This window comes from Erythranthe guttata, chromosome 3 (assembly GCF_056151865.1).
Source record: "Erythranthe guttata isolate IM_541 chromosome 3, IM_541, whole genome shotgun sequence".
NCBI classification, from domain to species: Eukaryota; Viridiplantae; Streptophyta; class Magnoliopsida; order Lamiales; family Phrymaceae; genus Erythranthe; species Erythranthe guttata.
In genome coordinates this window covers 14,771,651-14,792,036 of record NC_142535.1, presented here as the reverse complement: position 1 = coordinate 14,792,036, position 20,386 = coordinate 14,771,651, and the positions used below count along the sequence as shown (strand labels likewise).

Below are 20,386 nucleotides of genomic sequence, written 5' to 3'. Positions count from 1 at the left end.
TTTCTGTTGTCCAGTGTTCAGTTTAGAAATCCAAATAGGTGGCGACTTACAGTACCAAGTTACGACCATACACACTCAGAAATCCTAGATTTACCTCAATACTTATACTGAGTTGACTCACCAATATAGAGTTAATTTACCAAAATATGCATAGTCAACAATGTAAAAGGAAAAGTTTCATACTCGGTAACTCCAGTTTTTTCTAACTCGGAGACTCAATCACTCAAATAAATAGGAGATTGAAAAAGAAAATTAAAAAATACGTACAGATAGATAAGTGTTACATTTGTCCCTCTCTCTAAATATAAATAGAAACAGAACCAACGGTAGGAGATATTAAAAGTTGGTCCCAAGTCAAAATCAGCCATGTACGGCGGAAACTCTGTAAAGAATTGTCGGAAAAGACAAGCTGACGATGGAAGTATTGTTCAGAGAAAGAAGGAAAAAGGAGAAGAGAGAAACGGCTCATTCGAACTGAGAGTAAGATTGAGAGGAAGTTTGAGTAAGTGGACGTTCACGATCAAAGGAAATAATTTGGACGGTCAAGATCAAGATGATTGACTTTGGATTGGGCTTTAGTTGGCTTGAGTATTTCTAGAAATCGGACCGCCGAGATTTATTTAAGCCTCCGTCGAGTCCCATTTAAATTTAAACCTTTTCCCTTTCTTTCTTTTATTATTCAAAAAATTCCTAAACACGTGCCAAACCAAAACAAGACAAGAACAAAACAAACAAACGAACAAAAAACTTTAATTCCATTTCCTTATTCCCAAACCTCCAATTATCTTATTGCAACCATTCCTCTGCAGATAAGCCTTTTCTTTCTCTTCATATGTAAGAAGAATGGTACAATTTTCTGCCATGGCTCGTTCCATAAGCTTCTCATCACATCCAATACTTAAACCATTCATCACTCATCCTATTGACAATATTATATTCACCACTTTGCAAAAGAAAAAAATTCCATTAAAATTCTCTCACCAAGAAATTAATCTTCAAGAACCGAAGCCGTCATCGAACTCGACGCATTTCGGCCGAGTGAGCAATCTAAACTTAGCCCTCGAAACATTGGAAGAGATGGGCCGAAACGGAACTCCGGCGGAACCAATCCATTTATCGGAACTAATGCAATTCACCGTCAATTCAAAATCTCTGCCAGCTGGCGACAGGATTTACGAGTACGTAATGAGATTCTCGTCAAATTACGATATCGCCATCTTCAACGAGTTGATCGGTATGTACTTCAAGCTCGGAGACTACAGAAGAGCCGGTCGAGTATTCGAGCAAATGGTATGCAAGAACATCGATTCTTGGAATACCATGATAACGGGCTTGTCCGAAAACGGACAAGAAAACGAAGCAATACAACTTTTCGCCAAACTAGTGAAAGAAGGTAATTATAATAATAGCAATAATACTAATAGTAATATTTCACCAAATGAAGAAACATTCTTGAGTGTTCTCAAGGCATGTGAGCACTTAGGAGATTCGGAGAAAGGGAAAGCGTATTTCGAATCGATGAGCAAAGATTACGGAATTACCCCCTCGTTGGATCACTACACGAGCTACGTTAATCTTCAGAGGAAAAAGAACAAAAGGATAGTTTCGGAAAAAAATCGTGCGAAAAATTCGGACAAGAGTTTGGCGTACGAGAAATTGCGATCTTTGAGCGACGAGGCGAAGAAAGCGGGTTATGTGGCGGATACGAGATACGTACTACATGATATCGACGAAGAAGCTAAAGAGAGAGCTTTGTTACATCATAGTGAAAGATTGGCAATTGCTTATGGGCTTATTAGGACAACTCCGGGTACAACTTTAAGGATTATAAAGAATCTTAGGATTTGTGGGGACTGTCACAATTTTATTAAGATATTGTCTAAATTTGAGAAGAGGGAATTTATTGTGAGGGATAATAAGAGGTTTCATCATTTTAAAGATGGAATTTGTTCTTGTAGAGATTTTTGGTAGATTTCTTGGATTGGTTTTAGTGGCTTTTTCTCACAGCCTATGTTTGGTTCATGTGATTAAGTTGTGTATATGCTGAAATATTCGAATTCGGAATGATAAATTCAAAATCGACTTTGGTCGAATTAGTTCGTTTCGATTATGAATTTTAAATTCTCGAGTTTCATTTTAGGTTATTTGTGTTCGTTTTGGTCGAATTTTCAAATACAGTAGAACCTCAATAAATTAATAACCTCGCTTAAATAATAATTTCTACTGGTCCCAACACGGTGAAAACGTATTAAATTATTAGTTCCATGATCTAATATTTCACTAAATTAACGAAATTTTGCCAATCTCCACTCTATTAACTAATAGAGGTTTAACTGTACATCCTTGATGATGGCTTTCTACAACCTACACCTGGTGAAATACACCATGTGCTTTTAAACCGTAGATCTACACATAATAACACACACACCCATGTGTATGTGTGCTTAGTGGGTAGTTATTTATATAAATCTACGGTTTAAAATTATATGGTGAATTTCACCCGGTGTAGGATCTGATGATTGTCATGATAAAGTTTCCCAATATAAAATTTTACTTAGGTAGCATAATTGAAATAAAATAAAGTGTTTCTTTTATCATAATTGAAATAACATAATACAAAATTACCATAATTTATTATTAGGAGTGTTTAATAAGGGCAAAATCGTAAAAGGGGCAATAATACACAAAAAAATTACTATAAATTATAAAATACATAATTTAGCAAAAACATCGACAAATAAGATCCAAATCTTCATCAGATTGACTAATAAGTTCCATTCATCTTGTTAATTAAACGCTGTTCATAGTTGTGATATGAAATTTCAGGTGCCGCTTAATCGAACCACTTTTCTCGACCAACAAGATCTTCGAAAAGAAATACAGAAATGCATTTTTTTACAAGATATGCAAATATATATTATGCCTAAAAAATCCTCTACATATACATAAATTCAATAATTCTCCGACACAGGCCTCGAAGGAAAGAGCCTCAGTAGAAACGTAAGCAACGACCAGAGACAAAAAACGCCCAGAATCCGAAAAGTGACCATCATCGAAATCAAAGCACCAGTTCTCTCCAATACTGCAGGTGTCACATTTGCCTCTCTCATCCCATATATCAACTTCTCCAAGAAACCCGTTGCCCTCGTCAACTGATATATCCTATACACCTGAGTAAAGATATACGAATATCTTATTTCAGATGACATCGTTTAAAAGAAAAAATGGTAAAATTACAATCACCACCTGAGGTATGGTCAAATTACGAAAGAAAAAACCCTTCTGTTTGGATAATTACATCTACCCCTCAACTATGAATCTTCTTACATCTCCACCCTTATGGTGTCAAATTCAACATAATCATCGATTCCATGAAATGTTCTCTAGTTTGAACTCGTTTTGTGCAAAAATACAATTTCTGATGCACCACAATTTGATATATACAAGCCAAAATACACATCTTATGATCATCTTGCTTCAAAATGAGGAGCTCGAATGGGATAAAATGGGTCCAAAATTGAGAATATTCCATATAAACTAGAAGATTCCACTAAATTTGAAACCACAAGGGTGGATGTGTTAGATGATTTATAGTTGAGGGGTGGTTGTAATTACCCAAATAGGAGGGGGTTTTCGTAATTTGACCATACCTCGGGGTGGTTGTAATTTACAAAAAAAAAATAAAAACGAAAAAAAATTACCTCGAAAATAATAGGTATAAGGGGCCAACAGGATGATTCGTTTCGATCAAGAACTTTCTCGAATAAGTATTGGGCTAAACAACCAGTTAAAAACGGAGCAACCGAAACCAATGCTGGAAAACCGAGTAAGGGCCATGTGACAAAAACAGCCATAATCGGGGCAAAAACCTTAAACCCCATTGTGAAAAAGGCGGACGACAAATAACCCTTTAGGCCTGTAATAAGACTCCATCTTTTCGAGGTGAAGTGGAGATACGGCTTTTGAATGCGGTGGGTTATGAAGAGAAACATTGCAAGTCCCGCGTAAAATGTGAGCTCGGTCGATAAGGAAGAAATAAGTTCTGCACCAAGATTAATGTGATTTTTCTTCTGTAAATAGTTTAACGGGAAAATGCAAATAATATCTATCGAGTTTTAGTTTTCTTTAGCATACAACACGATCGCTAAACAAGAAACACACACACACACACACACACACCATATAAAAGCTTTGCGAATTAAGGAAGCATCAGTATATTATAGCCCCGTTTCTCTTTGTGCAATTAATTCTACCAATCGTGTTTTACATCTCTGTTTTCTTATTGAGCAGTTGCTTCGTTACGACAACAAAACAAATATAGAAATGCATTATTACATGAAACCCCGAGCACTTTAGAGTTTAGAATGGTGACTTTGCCTTTATTTTCTTCAAACAAAAATCAAGTGCAGACGTCCGTGATAAGAATAAAATTCAAGATAAATCACTGAAGAATATGGTTAATTGAAGTTTCCGAAAATTCACAATTCGTTTATATCACATGTAACACACATATCTCCCTATTACAAACATAAACCGAAGCAAAACAGCCAAACCAGATTTTTAAGTTGGTTATATAGTGGAAGCCCAACTTTCCGTTGCTACATTGTATTCAGCTGCAATAGTAGAAGAGTTCCGATATTAATCGTCACATCACTTTCTTATCACATTGCAAATTACGAAACTTATGCACACATACTTTCAAAATAATCATCAAATGAAATCACTTTGACACACACACACACAGCACACACTATTTGAGATCACTATACCTTAAATAATTTAACCACCCCCCCAAAAACCATAAACGAATCGTCGCAATAACCAAACGCCAATCTCAACACGTTATAATCCACTAAAGAAAGGTACAGCATACCTGCAAAAACTTCATTCTTGAAAGTATCTTCAATAGCACCAACAATGAAGAACTGCGGAATAACGATGGATGAAATCAAAGCAACGGGGGCCAAAACCCAAAGCAAAGAACCGGACTTTTCCTTAAAAGGGGCCGACACCAATTTACTTTCCTCTACAGATTGATGACTCAGCCCCCCAAATGAAATAGACCCTGATTTCCCCCTAAATGGTTCTTCTCCCCCCTTACTCGCATTAACCCTAAAACCCAACTTCCTCGGCCGATTGAAATTAGCAGCTGGTATAACAACTCCACTCCTTAAACATGGCATAACCGCTAAAACAAAATAAAAAAAAAAAAAAAAAAAAAAAAAAAAAAAAAGCAGACAAAGATAATAATGAGTAAAAATAAATGGCACCCAATTTTATTTTATTTTAATCAAATAAAATGAGAACAGTGAACAAGAACGTACATTTCAGCTCAAATTGGGATCTGGGCATCTTTCTTATCAAGCTAGTATGGTTTCCATAGTGCTTGTTGACCTAAAACGAAAAAAAAAAAAACAAACAAATTGCAGACGAAATGTGAAGAATTTCGCGAAGAGGAAATTAATTGACGGATTGAATGAAGAAAACTTACGGAGAGGAATCGAGGAGGTGAAAAATGGGTGGGAGGAGGGTAATTTGGAAGGGAAACACAGGCGGATTGGAGATTCATGGTGAGTTCTATGCGGAAATGGGGGTTAGGGTTTTTGCGCGGTTCAATTATCCTTAAACCCTTTCGTGCCCAATTCGGCTGTCATGGTGACTCTAGTCTGTCTATTTTAAGACGTGGAAATTACAAATTAACCCTCAACTACTTACTCTATTTTACATTTGATGCAGGGGCAGCTCATTTTATAAGAATGTTTAAATATCTTGTAATAAATATTTCACTGAAAACAAAAAAAAAAAATGAAATAACTTAGAGCATATGAGGATTAAGCGATGTCTGCGACTATATACAATTGCAAAACTTATTTAGAACAAGACCAAATTAAATTTCCGACCAAATCAACTATAAGAAAACTATAATGCCCTTAGTGAAATACAAACAAAACAAACCTAATTACAGACCAAATTACTCTTGCAAGACAAAAAAAAAAAAAAAAAGAAATGAAAAAACGGGAGGGAAGAAGAAGAGAACCTGCTCTGTAGTCGACCACCGCCGCCGTCGTCGCCGTTGCATTTGACGACCGCCACAACCCCCGCCGCCTACAACTGTTATCGCCACCACAATCCCCGCCTCAACAACCCCAAAAAGCAAGTAAGGAATTACCTTTTGAATTAAGTTTTTTTCAAAAAACAAGATGTGCTAAGTATGAGTACCATTGAGATTTTGTTGTTATAATAATAAATATAAGTTCATTGAGAACATAGTTGTGGAGTTCTGTGAAAAAGTGGATGATTTTAGGGTTAGATTCCACCACCATTGTTGAAGTTTAAAAAAAAACCGCATAGTCAAAAATCGACATCTACATGTCGATTTTTGTTGTAGATGCCGATTTTTCGCCAGGATTGAAAATTCAAGGGGTATTTATGATATTTTATATATTTTTTGTGATGAATTGAGATACTTTGGAGGTGGAAATAACATCAATCTATCTAATCCATATAGCGAGCTATTAATTTATCACCTTGTTCTCGAATCGAGACCGAAAAAATCATTATAAAAAAACGAGGTTATTTATTTATCTAGATTTTATTTTACTATATATGATTTTACTAATAAGTATTTTTTCCTTTATTTATGGGCTCAACAAAAAAGCCCAATCTCACATGAGGAGCACGTGCAACACATAGTTGTACATTTGGGCGGTAGTGTAGTTAGTATATTTGGTCGGAAAGCACCCAAACCGTTAAGTCGCCGTTTGACCTGTCATCTTCTTTGACTTCCAAATTCCGTTCCAACACTCGCTCGCTCATTCGTTTCCGTCCATATCTACTCACCGACGAACCCCGTCGGAAAATCAAGATTTCAATTCTTGATTTTTATTTCAATTTTCTCACCTCCTTAATTTTTATGTTTTGGTCAAAGTTTAATGTTGTTAGGCAATAATTTTTGACTACTACTTTGATGTTAATATTCCTCTCTTTGAAATTGGACTCGTTTTTTTTTTATTTGAATTATCTACAAAAATATACAATTATAATTGTGAATGAAAATATAATATAATTAATTTAATCCGTTCACCAACCATCTAAAATCAAGAAAAAAAAAAATGTATAATTAAATATATTGAATGTTCACATGTTGATTCCAATTGATATATGTAGTTCCAATTGCTATATGTATTTAATATTACAAATTACACGCATTTACTAAGGTGGGAGTCTAATTTGGTTCCTTGACTACAAAAAGTCGAACACTTGTAATTTAAAACAAAGTCTAATTTTAGGTGCAATTTATTTTTACGAATATACCATATCGACCTGGTTGTGGCGCAATATGATAGTCCGCATGTGTATAGCTCAACTGTTTTTTAAATAATGAATCATTATAAGATCTTATGATCGAGTACTGACAGTTGTAGCTTTCGAATTTTAATTCCAATGGAAGTTGATTCCTTAAAAGTCTTATTTCATAAAAGGGAATATAATCACTAATTTAACATAACAGTTTCAAAAAAATAATCACACAAAATAAACGCAATTCCTACACAAATCAAAAGTCAAATATGTTCATTCATTTGGATTTTAACCAGATGACAAAAACTAGTAAGGTGGGATCAAATTAGTATATTATGCACACGTTAAATGATTCCTAATATTTTAAGTGCTTCCAATTAGTCCCTTTTAATTTTATGGGAAATTGCTTAGAATCCCCTATTTTGAACTTATATTTTATATAAGTGGAGATCCAAAATTGTTGATGACTATATGTAAAGAATTATTGACCAATAAAAGTAATTCAAATTAAATAAAACTATTAGTATTATTAGACATAAATACCCCTAATTAGTATATGTTTTTATCTCTCCCACTCTGGGGCAATTTTTTTTGGTGTGGTTTTAATATGGAGTTTTTAAAATGGTGTTATTTTAGGAGGAGTTATCAAATTGGGGTTGACCGCCATCTGCAACGGCGGCAATGGCCGGAGACGCCACCGCCGGTGGCGGCACCGGGAGGAGACGCCGCCACCGGTGGCGTCTTCTCTCTTTTTTTAATTATTTATTTTAATATTTTAATATTTAATATTTTAATATTATAATATTTTCTGGAGGAGATGCCGCCACCGGTGGCGTCTTCTCTCTTTTTTTAATTATTTGTTTTAATATTTTAATATTTTAATATTTTAATATTATAATATTTTCTGATTTTTTAATATTTTATTATTTTTTTAATATTTTAATATTTTATTATTTTAATATTTTTTTATGATTTTTTAATATTTTAATAGTTCACTGTAAGGCATCCATGTAAACTAGAATTTTTTTTTTAATATATTGTTAAATAGACCACAAACATTAACGTAATTGTTGTTAACTTATAAATAACCTGATCCCAGAGCATCCGATCGAGCGTCGTACGATAAACACGTATATTGTTTCGCGAGGACCGAGTGTGACTAGTTAGGGGGAAACAATATACTCGGTCCTCGCGAAACAATATACGTGTTTATCGTACGACGCTCGATCGGATGCTCTGGGATCAAGTTATTTATAAGTTAACAGCAATTATGTTAATGTTTGTGGTCTATTTAACAATATATTAAAAAATATTTTTTTTTCTAGTTTACATGGATGCCTTATAGTGAACTAGATCTTGAGTTTGACGCTTTACTTGAGTATCCTGAGATAGTGCATCCACAGCTTTGGTTGTCGAGTTGTCCCCTTATATTTTACGAGAGAGTTGAGATGCATCGTCCGTATAGGGTGCTACATCAGTTTGGGAGGGTACAACATATACCACCACATCCTACTGACCACGATATTGAGATTAAGTTGCATTCTTATGATCGTCGAGGTGCAGGGGGTAGAGATTGGGCTCGTTTTCACGGTATCTATGTTGATAGATGGCATGGCCGACTTGATTCTCCCGTTGACTATCCATTTATTGAGTTTAGTGGGCCTCAGACAGATCCAGGATATTACGAGTGGTATGAGAGGCACACACGTCGTTTGATATCACCGATTGACAATCTAGATGATATCGGTTTTCAGGTCGGAGATTCGATTTTACTAGATCTTGTTGTTAGTATTTTTCGCAAAACAACCATTACTTTCGATGTTTTTCAATTTATTTTTTCAGTTTAATTTTTTAAGTTCTTAAACTTGTAATGCCTTTTATTTCAGGGTAATCAACTTATATCCATGAGTCTTGCTGCTAGGGCAGTTTCTCGAGATGACGATTGTATATATGATTTGTATCAGGACAACGCTACACGGATGTATGCAGCTAGGACTCAACTTCTACGTAGAGATGGTGTTTCGTCCAGCTTACCTCCGATACCTGCCATACCTCATATACCTTCTCCGCATCGAGATAGACGTACCAGAAGAAGGTCCAGCGCTGCCGAAAGAGCTACTGAATTGGAGCATGACGTGAGACAGACGAGAGAGGGGAACTATTATGCATCTACATCTCGGGTACCTCCATCTGCAGATGTTGCCGGTCCATTTGCTTCTCATACACCCTTTTATGCGGATGTTTCTATGCATGGAGGTATGAACGATTTATCTACTACACATGGATTTATGGATATGTTCGGTGCGTCTACATCTCAGGTACCCACATTTACAGATTTAGTTGGTCCATCTACGAATGATTACGTTCCAGATATGTCATTGTCCGATTCTCTAGCTACCCCATATCCTCCTGCTATTGATACTCGGTTCTCTTCATGGGGTCCACATTTGGAGCTCAATTTGGGATACTCAAGTCCCCAAGAGCGGATCCGACCACAGTATAATATTTCCCCTGTTCCATATCCACCGGATGACACCCAGTTTGTTGATGATGTACCAGCAGATCCTGACATTCGTCGAAATGGTAGGCCGCGTAGGACTAGACGGGCACCTGGATGTGGCACTGGTTCACATAGGCACTGACTTCATAGTGCCAATTTTATTTTCTTGTACTCATTTTGTCTTTGTACTCATTTTGGACTTATTTATTTTATATAACTCTTTTATTGGACCTATTTATTTTATATAACTCTTTTATTTTCTAGAACTCCTTTTGTTTTTGTCTACATAGTTTTAAGATTGTACACTATTTTATTGTGTTGATTAGAGAAATATATGCAATGATTAATTTAACTCTAATTGATAAAATATATAAAATGTAATAAATTTAATACTAACATCAAACTAATGAATTTAGAATTGTTTTATTTGTAAAAAAATTTAAAAATCAGAAAATATTAAGAAATCAAAAAAAATATTAAAATAATAAATATTAAAATATTAAAAAATAATTAAATATTAAAAAATCAGAAAATATTATAATATTAAAATATTAAAATATTAAAATATTAAAATAAATAATTAAAAAAAAAGAGAAGACGCCGCCGGCGGCGTCTCCTCCAGAAAATATTATAATATTAAAATATTAAAATAAATAATTAAAAAAAAAAAGAGAAGACGCCACCGGTGGCGGCGTCTCCTCCCGGTGCCGCCACCGACGGTGGTGCCTCCGGCCGTTGCCGCCGTTGCAGATGGCTGTCAACCCCAATTTGATAACTGCTCCGAAAATAACACCATTTTAAAAACTCCATATTAAAACCACACAAAAAAAAAATTGCCCCCTCCCACTCTCTTCTCTCTCTACTCTCTCTCTCATCGCCAAGTGGGCCACGTCTCCCACTCATAATTCATCATTTTTTTCTAGTCTTTTTTAATTTCAATCACATTCATAAATAATTAGTAATTCTTCTCTCACCATCTACCTATATATACATACACATATACATACACACTCCCACCATTACATCATCCTCGTCAAGAACATCATCAAAAAATGGCTGCTGCCTATTCTCTCTCCTCTCTCTCCACTTTCAACCTTCAATTCTCTTCCCAATTTTCATTAATCAAACTCCCCGCCACTCCCTCGAAATTGATCTTGCAGAGCCGCCGCCGCTCACACGTCATCTCCGCCGTCGTATCGGAGACGCCGCCGTCAACTTCTCCGGCGAAACCCACAACGCCCCCGATCCGAAAAATCCCCGGAGATTACGGGCTGCCGTTGATCGGCGCGTGGAGAGACAGACAGGACTACTTCTACAACCAAGGCAGAGATGAGTTTTTCCGGTCGAGAATTCAGAAGTACAGCTCCACCGTGTTCCGTACGAACATGCCGCCGGGTCCGTTCATCTCGTTCAACCCTAACGTCATCGCCCTGCTCGACGGCAGGAGCTTTCCGGCGCTCTTCGATACCGACAAAGTCGAGAAGAAGGATCTCTTCACCGGAACTTACATGCCCTCCGTCGATTTCACCGGCGGTTACAGAATGCTTTCGTATCTAGACCCGTCGGAACCGAATCACGCCAAGCTGAAGAAGCTCATGTTCTTCCTACTCTCCCACCGGCGGCAACACGTCATCCCGGAATTCCACGTCAGCTACTCGGAGCTGTTCGAGAACCTGGAGAGCGAACTAGCCACCAAAGGTAGCGCCGCCCTGAACGCCGCCAATGAACAGGCGGCGTTCAATTTCTTGGCCCGGTCGTTCTTTGGCGCCAGCCCGAATGACTCCGGGCTAGGATCCGACGGGCCGAAGCTGATCAACAAATGGGTCCTGTTCCAGCTCCACCCGTTGCTGAAACTCGGGTTGCCCCGACCCGTGGAAGACGGCATCCTCCACACATTCTCTCTGCCGGCGTTTCTGGTGAAGAAAGACTACCGCCGCCTCTACGATTTCTTCTACCAGAGCTCTTCTCCGATCCTGGACCACGCCGAAACCCTAGGAATCTCCCGCGACGAGGCCTGCCACAACCTCCTATTCACCACGTGCTTCAATTCATTCGGCGGGATGAAGATCTTCTTCCCCAACATGCTCAAATGGGTAGCCCGCGCCGGCGCCAAGCTCCACCACGACCTGGCCAGGGAAATCCGCTCCGCCGCCGGCGGCGCCGCCGTCACCATGGCGGCGATGGAGAAGATGCCGCTGATGAAGTCGGTGGTCTACGAGTCCCTCCGGATCGAGCCGCCGGTGTCGTCGCAGTACGGCAAGGCGAAGCGGGACTTCGTGATCGAATCGCACGACGGCGCGTTTCAGATCAAGGAAGGGGATATGCTGTACGGGTATCAGCCGTTTGCCACAAAAGATTCCAGAATATTCGACCGGGCTGACGAGTTTGTTCCGGACCGGTTCGTCGGAGAAGAAGGGGAGGAGATGCTGAAGCACGTGCTCTGGTCGAACGGGCCGGAGAGTGGGGCCCCCTCCGTTAACAACAAACAGTGCGCCGGGAAGGATTTCGTTGTGCTGGCGTCGAGGCTGCTGCTGGTGGAGCTCTTCCGACGGTACGACTCGTTCGACATCGAGGTCGCGGCGTCGCCGCTGGGCGCCGCCGTTACCGTGACGTCGCTGAAACGGGCCAGTTTCTAGACCGGGCGGCCGAGCTAGGTTAATTAACTCGGTTTGTTTATTTAGTGGTAATTTAGTTATTTTATTCGGCGGGAGTGAAGAAGTGTGAGAGATTGACACGTGGAAAATGGTGGGAACTGTTTTTTGTGGGGTCAACGGTTTGTGGTGACTGTGAAAAGTGTTTGACTGTTGAGGTGAGGGGGAGCATAAATTTTGGGGGAAGATGTAAAATATGTGGTTCTCTAATACATTTATTTTTATAATATAAAATATAAAATATAGTCTTAATTTAATGTGTGTGGTGGCTCTTGCCAACATGTGAAGCACGTGCTCTGGTCAACTGCAGTATCCACTAAAAATAGCTCAACAGAAATCACTAGAGAAAATGTAATAGATTTTCATTTTGCACCACTAATTAAAATTTAAAACACACACACATACTTATGTGTGCCTAGGGAATTGTTGTTACAAAACTACTCGATGCACTTAATCAGGTGTAACATCTCATATCCAAGACTTTCTTTCATACTCAATTTTCTTAACTGTCGGAAAATTCACCGAACGCCGGTCTCTTGTCACAGAAGATGAATTTGACGAATGGATAGTAAAAAAAACCGGAGAGAGAGTTTGAAAGAGAATATCCAAAGTGTGTTATTGATGATTATTGAAATCGTTTATTTAATCGGACTTATTACAAGATTTTATATATGAAGATTTTTCTAGTTGCTTCATATTTTAACTCATCTTAATTAGATCGAGATTTACATTGATTGCTCCATTACTAATACTAATTTATATATTTCCCTTAGGCTTATCTATTTAGGAATGATATCCCCGAGTCTTCTGCTTCTAACAACTCTCGTTCAACTCGCCACCTACCACCTAATGCTACTCTTTTTATGCGAACCGAGATGTAGCGGTGGACTTTACATACGAGCTATATGCCAGCGAGCTCTATAATGTTTGAGTTCTTCACCAGCGATCATTTGGTATCCCTTGGTTCTTGTCTTTCATTGGGCATTTGGCCCAAGAAGCTTAGTACTGTGAGGGCCCAGCCTAAGCCCATTTTCCCGGCATCCATTAGCATTTCGACGAACTCTTCTTTTGGCGACTTTTCTGGTAGCAATATCTTCTCTTTTTTAGTGGCGAGCTCTTTATGATCTATAATTTCAGATGATGGGCTTTGGGCCCCTTAAAACTTTTACTTCTCATGGTCCACTTTATTTCGTCTTGAGAGCGCAACTTTGGGGGAAGTTTGGCCCAATCTTACTAAACTGACCCGATCACCTGGTAAAAAACACACATACTATATTGAAAAAATAGTAATTTCGGTCTTCTATGTTGGCCTATTTAGGAATTTAGTCCTGTAACTTGTCATGTTTCAGTTTTACATGCAATAACTTTGCAAATATAGTAGATTTAGTCCTATTTTGCATGATTTTTAATTTTATGATGCGAACAAATAAACCTGACGCATTTTACTTGTATGGACGCTTGGAAATTTATAAATTCGACATCTAACTTACCATTTGTAGAACTTTAATTATGTGAGACGACTCATCTATAAATCAAATTAGATGAGCATTTATAATTCTTAAGTGTTCATATAAATAAATTTCTACGAGTTTGTTAGGTACATCATTAAACGACGGCTAAAATTCAAAGTTCGAGTGAAATGGGACTAAAAATACTACTTTGACATAATTATTGCATGGAAAATTGAAATAGGACAACTTATATGACTAAATCCTAAAAAGACCAACATATAGGACCAAAATTACAACTTTACCTACATATATTTATATGTAATTATAAATAGATTAATAGTATAAAACTACATGATATATTTTATCCGCTTAAATTCTATAAAACCTATAATAATGCTACGCTTCAATGTTTACAACGATTGTTCAAATCTTAACCCACCGAGTCAGATCGAATAGATTCATCCAAAATATAGATCTCAATTTTTTTAATATTATTTTTAAGATAAGATACTAATCACAAATTTAGTAATATTGGAATTTTGTCATTTTCTGGTCAGGTTCAATAATTAAATCTGCCTCAACTTATTATACTGTTAAGTTTGAGCCCAATAAAAAATGATATGTTTGTGATCTGGGCCAATCACTTAATTAATTTCAGCCCAACTCGTGAAGTCGGGCCCAGTGCAAACAAAAGCCCACTGATCCAGTCAAACTTCAATCTGGACCGTTTATTGTGGGGTTTCAATCTGAGCCCTCCATTAGTCCCATTCTTCTACTCCCTCTCAACCCTAGCAGCATTTCACTGCTGCGCCGTTTCTCTCTCTTCTCCTTGTCCCCTTCTCTCTCTATAGTATATCGTCACTCATTGTCGTTTTCCGGCGACACCGTCGCAGGTCTAGCCGGACAATGGGTGTCCTTGCCGTCGCAGCACATTTAATGCTGAAGACCGTTGAAACTTCGTGTATAAATACTGTGGTGAGAGAGAGAGACAAGTGTGATTCACCTTTTATTCAAACCGTGACTTTTCTGGCCTTAATCCTCTTCTGTGAGGGTTTCGGTAGTTTGAGTGCAGAAATCTGGGTTTGTGCTGAGTGGAGAGGGTGAGTTATCTACTGAGTTGACTGTGCATGTGTTGGTGAGTCAACTCAGAGTGAGGCTTGGGGTCAGATCTAGGGTTTCGGATCAGTGGTTGTTGCTTGGTGCTTGTTTTCAGTTGGTGTTACCACCAGACCTTGGATCGACTGTATGAACACTGGAAAAAGGGAACTGAGCCGTTCTTATTCATTACATTTTATTCTTCCCTATGTTTTGAACTGTTCTACGGATCTATAGCTGATTTTGGAAGAACCTGTACCTAACATATACAATCATATCGGGATGCATTCATCTATATATTTTTGTTTACCCCAATTTAAAATATTTTAAGAGTTATTACACTAAATATAATTCAATCTTCATTTATTGTAAATATAATATTTGAAAATTAAAATTGGATCGACAATCTAACTCTCAAGTATGTATATTTCAATCCCAACAAAAACGAAAAGAGAAATTTAAAAAATTGAAATATAAAAAAATACCAAAATCAGAAATTTTCGAAGCAAAATTGATTAAATTCAAAAGTTAAGATAAATCCTCTAGCGAAGCCATAATTTCGAATCATGATAAAGTACAAAGTATAAGAGGGGTTTGGGGCAGCGTCTCCGACTTTTTTAGGGTCTTTTAATAGAAAATATCACAAGATAAATAAAAAACTAAAACAATAATTAAACTCTTAAAAGTTATATTCCAAAGGGTACATTAGTGGTAAGGCTAAATTACGAGAAAAATTCTAATATTTGGGCAATTACAATCACTCACTCAACTACGAATCTTCTTATACGTCTCTTACGGTATTAAATTTAGTGATATCTTCTAAATTATGTGGAATATTCTCCAGTTTGTACCGTTTTACCCCATCCGAGCTCCACATTTTGAAATAAGATGATCATAAGATGTGTCACTTGGCTTGTAAATATCGTATTATGGTGCATTAGAAACTGCATTATTGTACAAAATGAGTACAAACTAGATAACATACCTAGGAATTTAGAAGATTATATTGAATTTAACACCATGAAGGTGGACGCGTAAGAAAATTCATAGTTGCGGGGGATAATTGTAATTACCAAAACATATAAGGTTTTTTCGTAATTTGACCTTACCTCAGGGGTGTGACCGTAATTTATCTTCCAAAATATAAATATATAAACTACTTTCAAATTACTTGCACCGTGTAAATTATTTATAAATACAATTGTGTAATTGGCATTTTTAATATATGTATTTTGTGGAAAATTCCTTATAGCATTCATGTTGTACTAGATTAAATCCCTTGTTTACACTCTTACATTGCATCTTTGTATATCTACTTACATGCACAGAAACACAATAAACGCACATTTTCAACATGTTGGCCAACTAATTACACTGCAGAGTGCAGAATATAATGTAAGTCTACTTAATTACCAGTTAATTATACACACATTTTAAATGGCTCAAACAAATCATAGTGTCAATCTCACCTAGCCACACGATTCAGCAAACTATTCGACGAGGGCGATGAGCTCTGATCACTTTGCCACGAATCCTCCACCGAGAGAGGCGAAAAATCCGTCAATGCATCCGACGAATTCTTGCTGCTAAAAGTCCCTACACCGTCGAATTCCCGTTTATTAAACGTCAGATTCAGCGGTTTGTCGCTCAAATCGGACGACATCGAACGGGACGACCCCATAATGCTCATCATCATCATCTCCGGGTTAGTCCACTTACTCTGCCTAATCAGTTCCAACTCAACCGCAACTTCCATCATCGAAGGCCTCATATCCCTATGGAAGGCAAGGCATCTAAACGCCAGCTCAGCAACCTTGTGGATCGACGAACGGGTCCACGAATCAAGACCCGCCCGTTCGAGGAACGGGTCGATGATTTCGTCCAAACACCCCCTCCCGATCCGGTCGACCGCGAGGGAGGCCAAGTTGACCTCGTTCTGAGGCCGGTCAAAGTCAACCACCCTCAGTGCGGTTATGATCTCCACAAGCACCACGCCGAAGCTATACACGTCGCTCTTGTCAGAAAGATGAAAATGCTGGTGGTACTGCGGGTCCAGGTAACCCGGAGTACCCTGTGGGGCCGTCGAGATGTGGGAGGATTCTGTCAGCCCTAATCTCGACAGCCCGAAATCAGCTACTTTAGACTTGTAGTTGTAGTCAAGTAAAATGTTGCTCGACTTTATGTCTCGATGGTATATCGGCGGGTGGGTCGCGTTGTGGAGGTACGCGACCGCCTGGGCGGTTTCGGAGGCGACGGCCAGACGGACTGGCCACGGGAGGCCGCCGCCCCCGCCCCCGCGTTTCTCTCCGTGCAGGTGCTGAGAGAGGGTGCCGTTGGGCATGTACTCGTACACGAGGATTTGTTCCTCGTGATCCTCGATGGAGCAACCGAGGAGGCGTACGAGGTTAGGGTGGTTGACCGACGAGAGGAGTTTGACCTCGTTGATGACTTGGTCGGTGCTCTCGGCGTCTCGACGGCGGATCCGCTTGATGGCCACCCAGTCGCCACCGCCGCCGGTGAGCTTGCCGGAGTAGACGGTGCCGTGGGCCCCGTTTCCGAGGCGTCTCTTCTCGGAGAATGAGTTTGTGGCCTTCTCGATTTCTTTGTGGGTGTAGATGGGGATTGTTATACCTTTTGTTTCGCATAGTTTACGGCTTTTTCTACTTATGCGCCTCGATTTGGATTTTTTTCGGATAAAGCAGAAAACGAGGCCTAGGCCGACCATTAACGAAGCACCGGCGGCAACACCTGATCGAACCGGAGGACCGATAACTTTGATTAGTAGTATGGTTTTAGGTTTCATATTAATTAGCAGATTAAAAATTGAAATGTATATATATTATACCTCCAACTAAAACACCAACTCTTGTTGTTCCTCCACATTGGCCTGATAGGTACTTGGATGGATTGCATGCTAATGATTCTGTTTATTACAACATAATTACCATTAATCAATTACTATCACAAATCTTGATTTTCAATAACAAAATTTGCTTTTTATGCACTATTTAAATACTTTCCCTTTTAAAAAAAATTTAATTATATTTAAAATTTTAAAAATTAATGCAGAAAATTAAACAAACAGGTTTTTGTGATGCATTAGGTGAACTACCCAGTTTCAGTGCATTTGTTAAAATTGTTTACTTCAATTTATTTAATATGATTGTTTATTTAATTTTAACCAAATGTCATTTATACAATTAAAGTAAAAAGTGAAAAATTGTGATTGGTCAAAAGAAGCAAAATAAAATTAATGTCATGTTGAAAAGAAAAAGGGAAATTAAAGTAATATAATATATAATTAATTAGAATTCTACCTTTCCGGCAGCCAATCCCGTCAAGAAACCCATCTCCGGCGAACCCATCCAAGCACTCGCACCGGTACGCCGCCGGCGGAGGATTTCTCCCGGACGGAGGCGACACGTGGACGCACTTCGCGTTCTCCGAGCAGCGGCACTTGCCGTGCAGCCACCACCCCAATCTCACGATCTGCATATCCAGCGAGACCGACGAAGAGTTGGCGAACGACTCCATCGAAATCGCCGAGAAAAGCGTCCGGCAGCCGCTCCTCGTCAGATTCCGGTAATCGATGAACGACGTCGTGTTGTCCTGCTCCGAGTAGCAGCTCACGCTGGCGTTCTTGCCGCCGCCGCCGCCGCCGGCGGCGCACTCGAGCAGCTCGAAGTGGGTCTGCACCATCGTCGTCGGGATGAAGCAGCCGGAGCTCTGGCTCGCGCAGTCCCGGAGGAGGATCGCGTTGTGCGCCGTCGGCGCGAAGTTGGAGGCGTAGAGGCGGCGCAGCGCCTCCACGGGGCGGCCGCACATCGCCGGAAGGTTGACCAGGAACGTCCCGCCGTCGGCGACGGACTGGACCGGGAAATCGGCGGCGAGAATCGTGCCGTTGGAGGTGCAGTTGAGCTGGATTTGGCAGCCGCCGGAGAAGCCGAACGGGAAAGGGAGCGTCCGGCCGCCGCATGAGTGGTTGCACAACGATTCCGCCGGCGCTGTACACCGGAGGAGGATTGTTGTGATTACGGAGAAGAAGAGATTAAGGAGCTTCGGTTTCATTTTTATTAATTTCAAGAATCAAAGAGAAAAGTAGATACATCGGTGGGAGTATTATTTCTGTGTTATTTAGAGTTTAGACCTTTGAATATAAATAATAATATTTGTAAGATTGAGAAATAATTGATTTATAAGTGAAAAAGATTTAAAGAACAAAATGATGATGAAATATGGTTACATGGAGAGGTACCCTTTTTCTCTTTCTAGACTTAAATTTTTTTGTCCTATATATTTTCAAACATGTGTGGGACAAAAAATAATAATAACATAATAAGAGAGTTTTCGGTCCGTAAAAGTGACTTAATTAGTGGAATAAGGATATTATGTCGTGTTCGATTTTCCTTAGTAACATTTTATAGGTCAAGCTACGGGTGTAATTGAGTCGATCTTGAGCTAAGTTCGCTAGATTTTTCGAGCTCGAGCTCAAGTTAAATTTGGTGAGTTCAAGTTCATCGATCTTTTATTTGATGAACTCGAGCTCGAGCTCCACTCATTTTATATTTTATACTTTTTTTTTTCCCTAACTTTTACATAATATTTAATTTTAGTTTTTATTATAAATTATTTATATAAAAAATAAAAAGTTATAGAATAAAAAACCCTTTTAGTTGGTAAATTTAGAGGTGTTCATTCCGTAAAATCTTACCGAACTTTCGGTACGCCAAATTTTCATACCGTTTATCATATGGTTCGATGAATAACTGAATCATCATGAGCTCATGAACAACTAAAGATGAGCTCAATCTCGAGCTCGAAAAATCCTACTTGAGCTCGAGCTAGCTGAGCTCATTACGACCGGCAGGTAAAAATCTCATAGAGTTATTCCAATGTAGTTTTTCAGAGTTAGTCCAATGTAGTTTTTCACTCTATACGAGAGTGGAGTTTAGTCGGTGCACACATATATTTATGAATTTGTAAAATAAAAAATAAAATGGGAGTTTGATATTCTATATCATTAAGATTTATGTTTGTTAAGCAAGAGAGAGGACTATTGCTTGATCAACCATTAATGTGGTTTTTTTTTTTTTTGAGGAGAAACCATTAATGTGGTTAAGAATATTAATTTGGCGTATTAGTTTAATTTTCAATGTAATATAGGGGAAGGTTCAGAGCATTTCTTGATTAAGTATATAATGTGCTAATGTTTTTATTAGGAAACAAGAAATTCGAGATGGCTGAAAAGGATTACATAGTCAAATTTTTATATACAGATATGGGTAGAGTACAGCTACCTCCTGGGATAAAGTTAAATTATGGATGAAAAACAAATATTTGGATAACTACAATCGTGCCCCAATTATAAATCTTCTTATACATTTATTATT

General features: G+C 38.5%; 4 protein-coding genes across 4 annotated transcripts; 2 read left to right on the top strand and 2 right to left on the bottom strand.

Moving 5' to 3' along the window:
* The first annotated feature begins 742 nt into the window (after positions 1-742).
* Positions 743-2,096, top strand: DYW1 (Pentatricopeptide repeat (PPR) superfamily protein). The gene has a single exon (XM_012991126.2). It carries the CDS (start codon positions 844-846, stop codon positions 1,969-1,971), a length of 1,128 nt encoding a protein of 375 aa, XP_012846580.2. The 5' UTR covers positions 743-843; the 3' UTR covers positions 1,972-2,096.
* Positions 2,097-2,751: 655 nt separating this feature from the next.
* LOC105965544 (tRNA-processing ribonuclease BN) lies at positions 2,752-5,718 on the bottom strand. The gene is made up of 5 exons (XM_012990109.2): positions 5,492-5,718; positions 5,325-5,394; positions 4,874-5,188; positions 3,702-4,042; positions 2,752-3,170 (listed from the first exon to the last, which is right to left on the bottom strand). The coding sequence occupies exons 1-5, from the start codon at positions 5,567-5,569 to the stop codon at positions 2,952-2,954; spliced, it is 1,023 nt and encodes a 340-aa protein (XP_012845563.2). The 5' UTR covers positions 5,570-5,718; the 3' UTR covers positions 2,752-2,951.
* A 4,980-nt stretch (positions 5,719-10,698) lies between these two features.
* On the top strand, positions 10,699-12,691 carry LOC105965535 (allene oxide synthase 1, chloroplastic). The gene has a single exon (XM_012990097.2). It carries the CDS (start codon positions 10,852-10,854, stop codon positions 12,433-12,435), a length of 1,584 nt encoding a protein of 527 aa, XP_012845551.2. The 5' UTR covers positions 10,699-10,851; the 3' UTR covers positions 12,436-12,691.
* A 3,535-nt stretch (positions 12,692-16,226) lies between these two features.
* Positions 16,227-19,358, bottom strand: LOC105965525 (wall-associated receptor kinase-like 14). The gene is made up of 3 exons (XM_012990086.2): positions 18,314-19,358; positions 17,842-17,919; positions 16,227-17,744 (listed from the first exon to the last, which is right to left on the bottom strand). The coding sequence occupies exons 1-3, from the start codon at positions 19,062-19,064 to the stop codon at positions 16,462-16,464; spliced, it is 2,112 nt and encodes a 703-aa protein (XP_012845540.2). The 5' UTR covers positions 19,065-19,358; the 3' UTR covers positions 16,227-16,461.
* Positions 19,359-20,386: the final 1,028 nt, after the last annotated feature.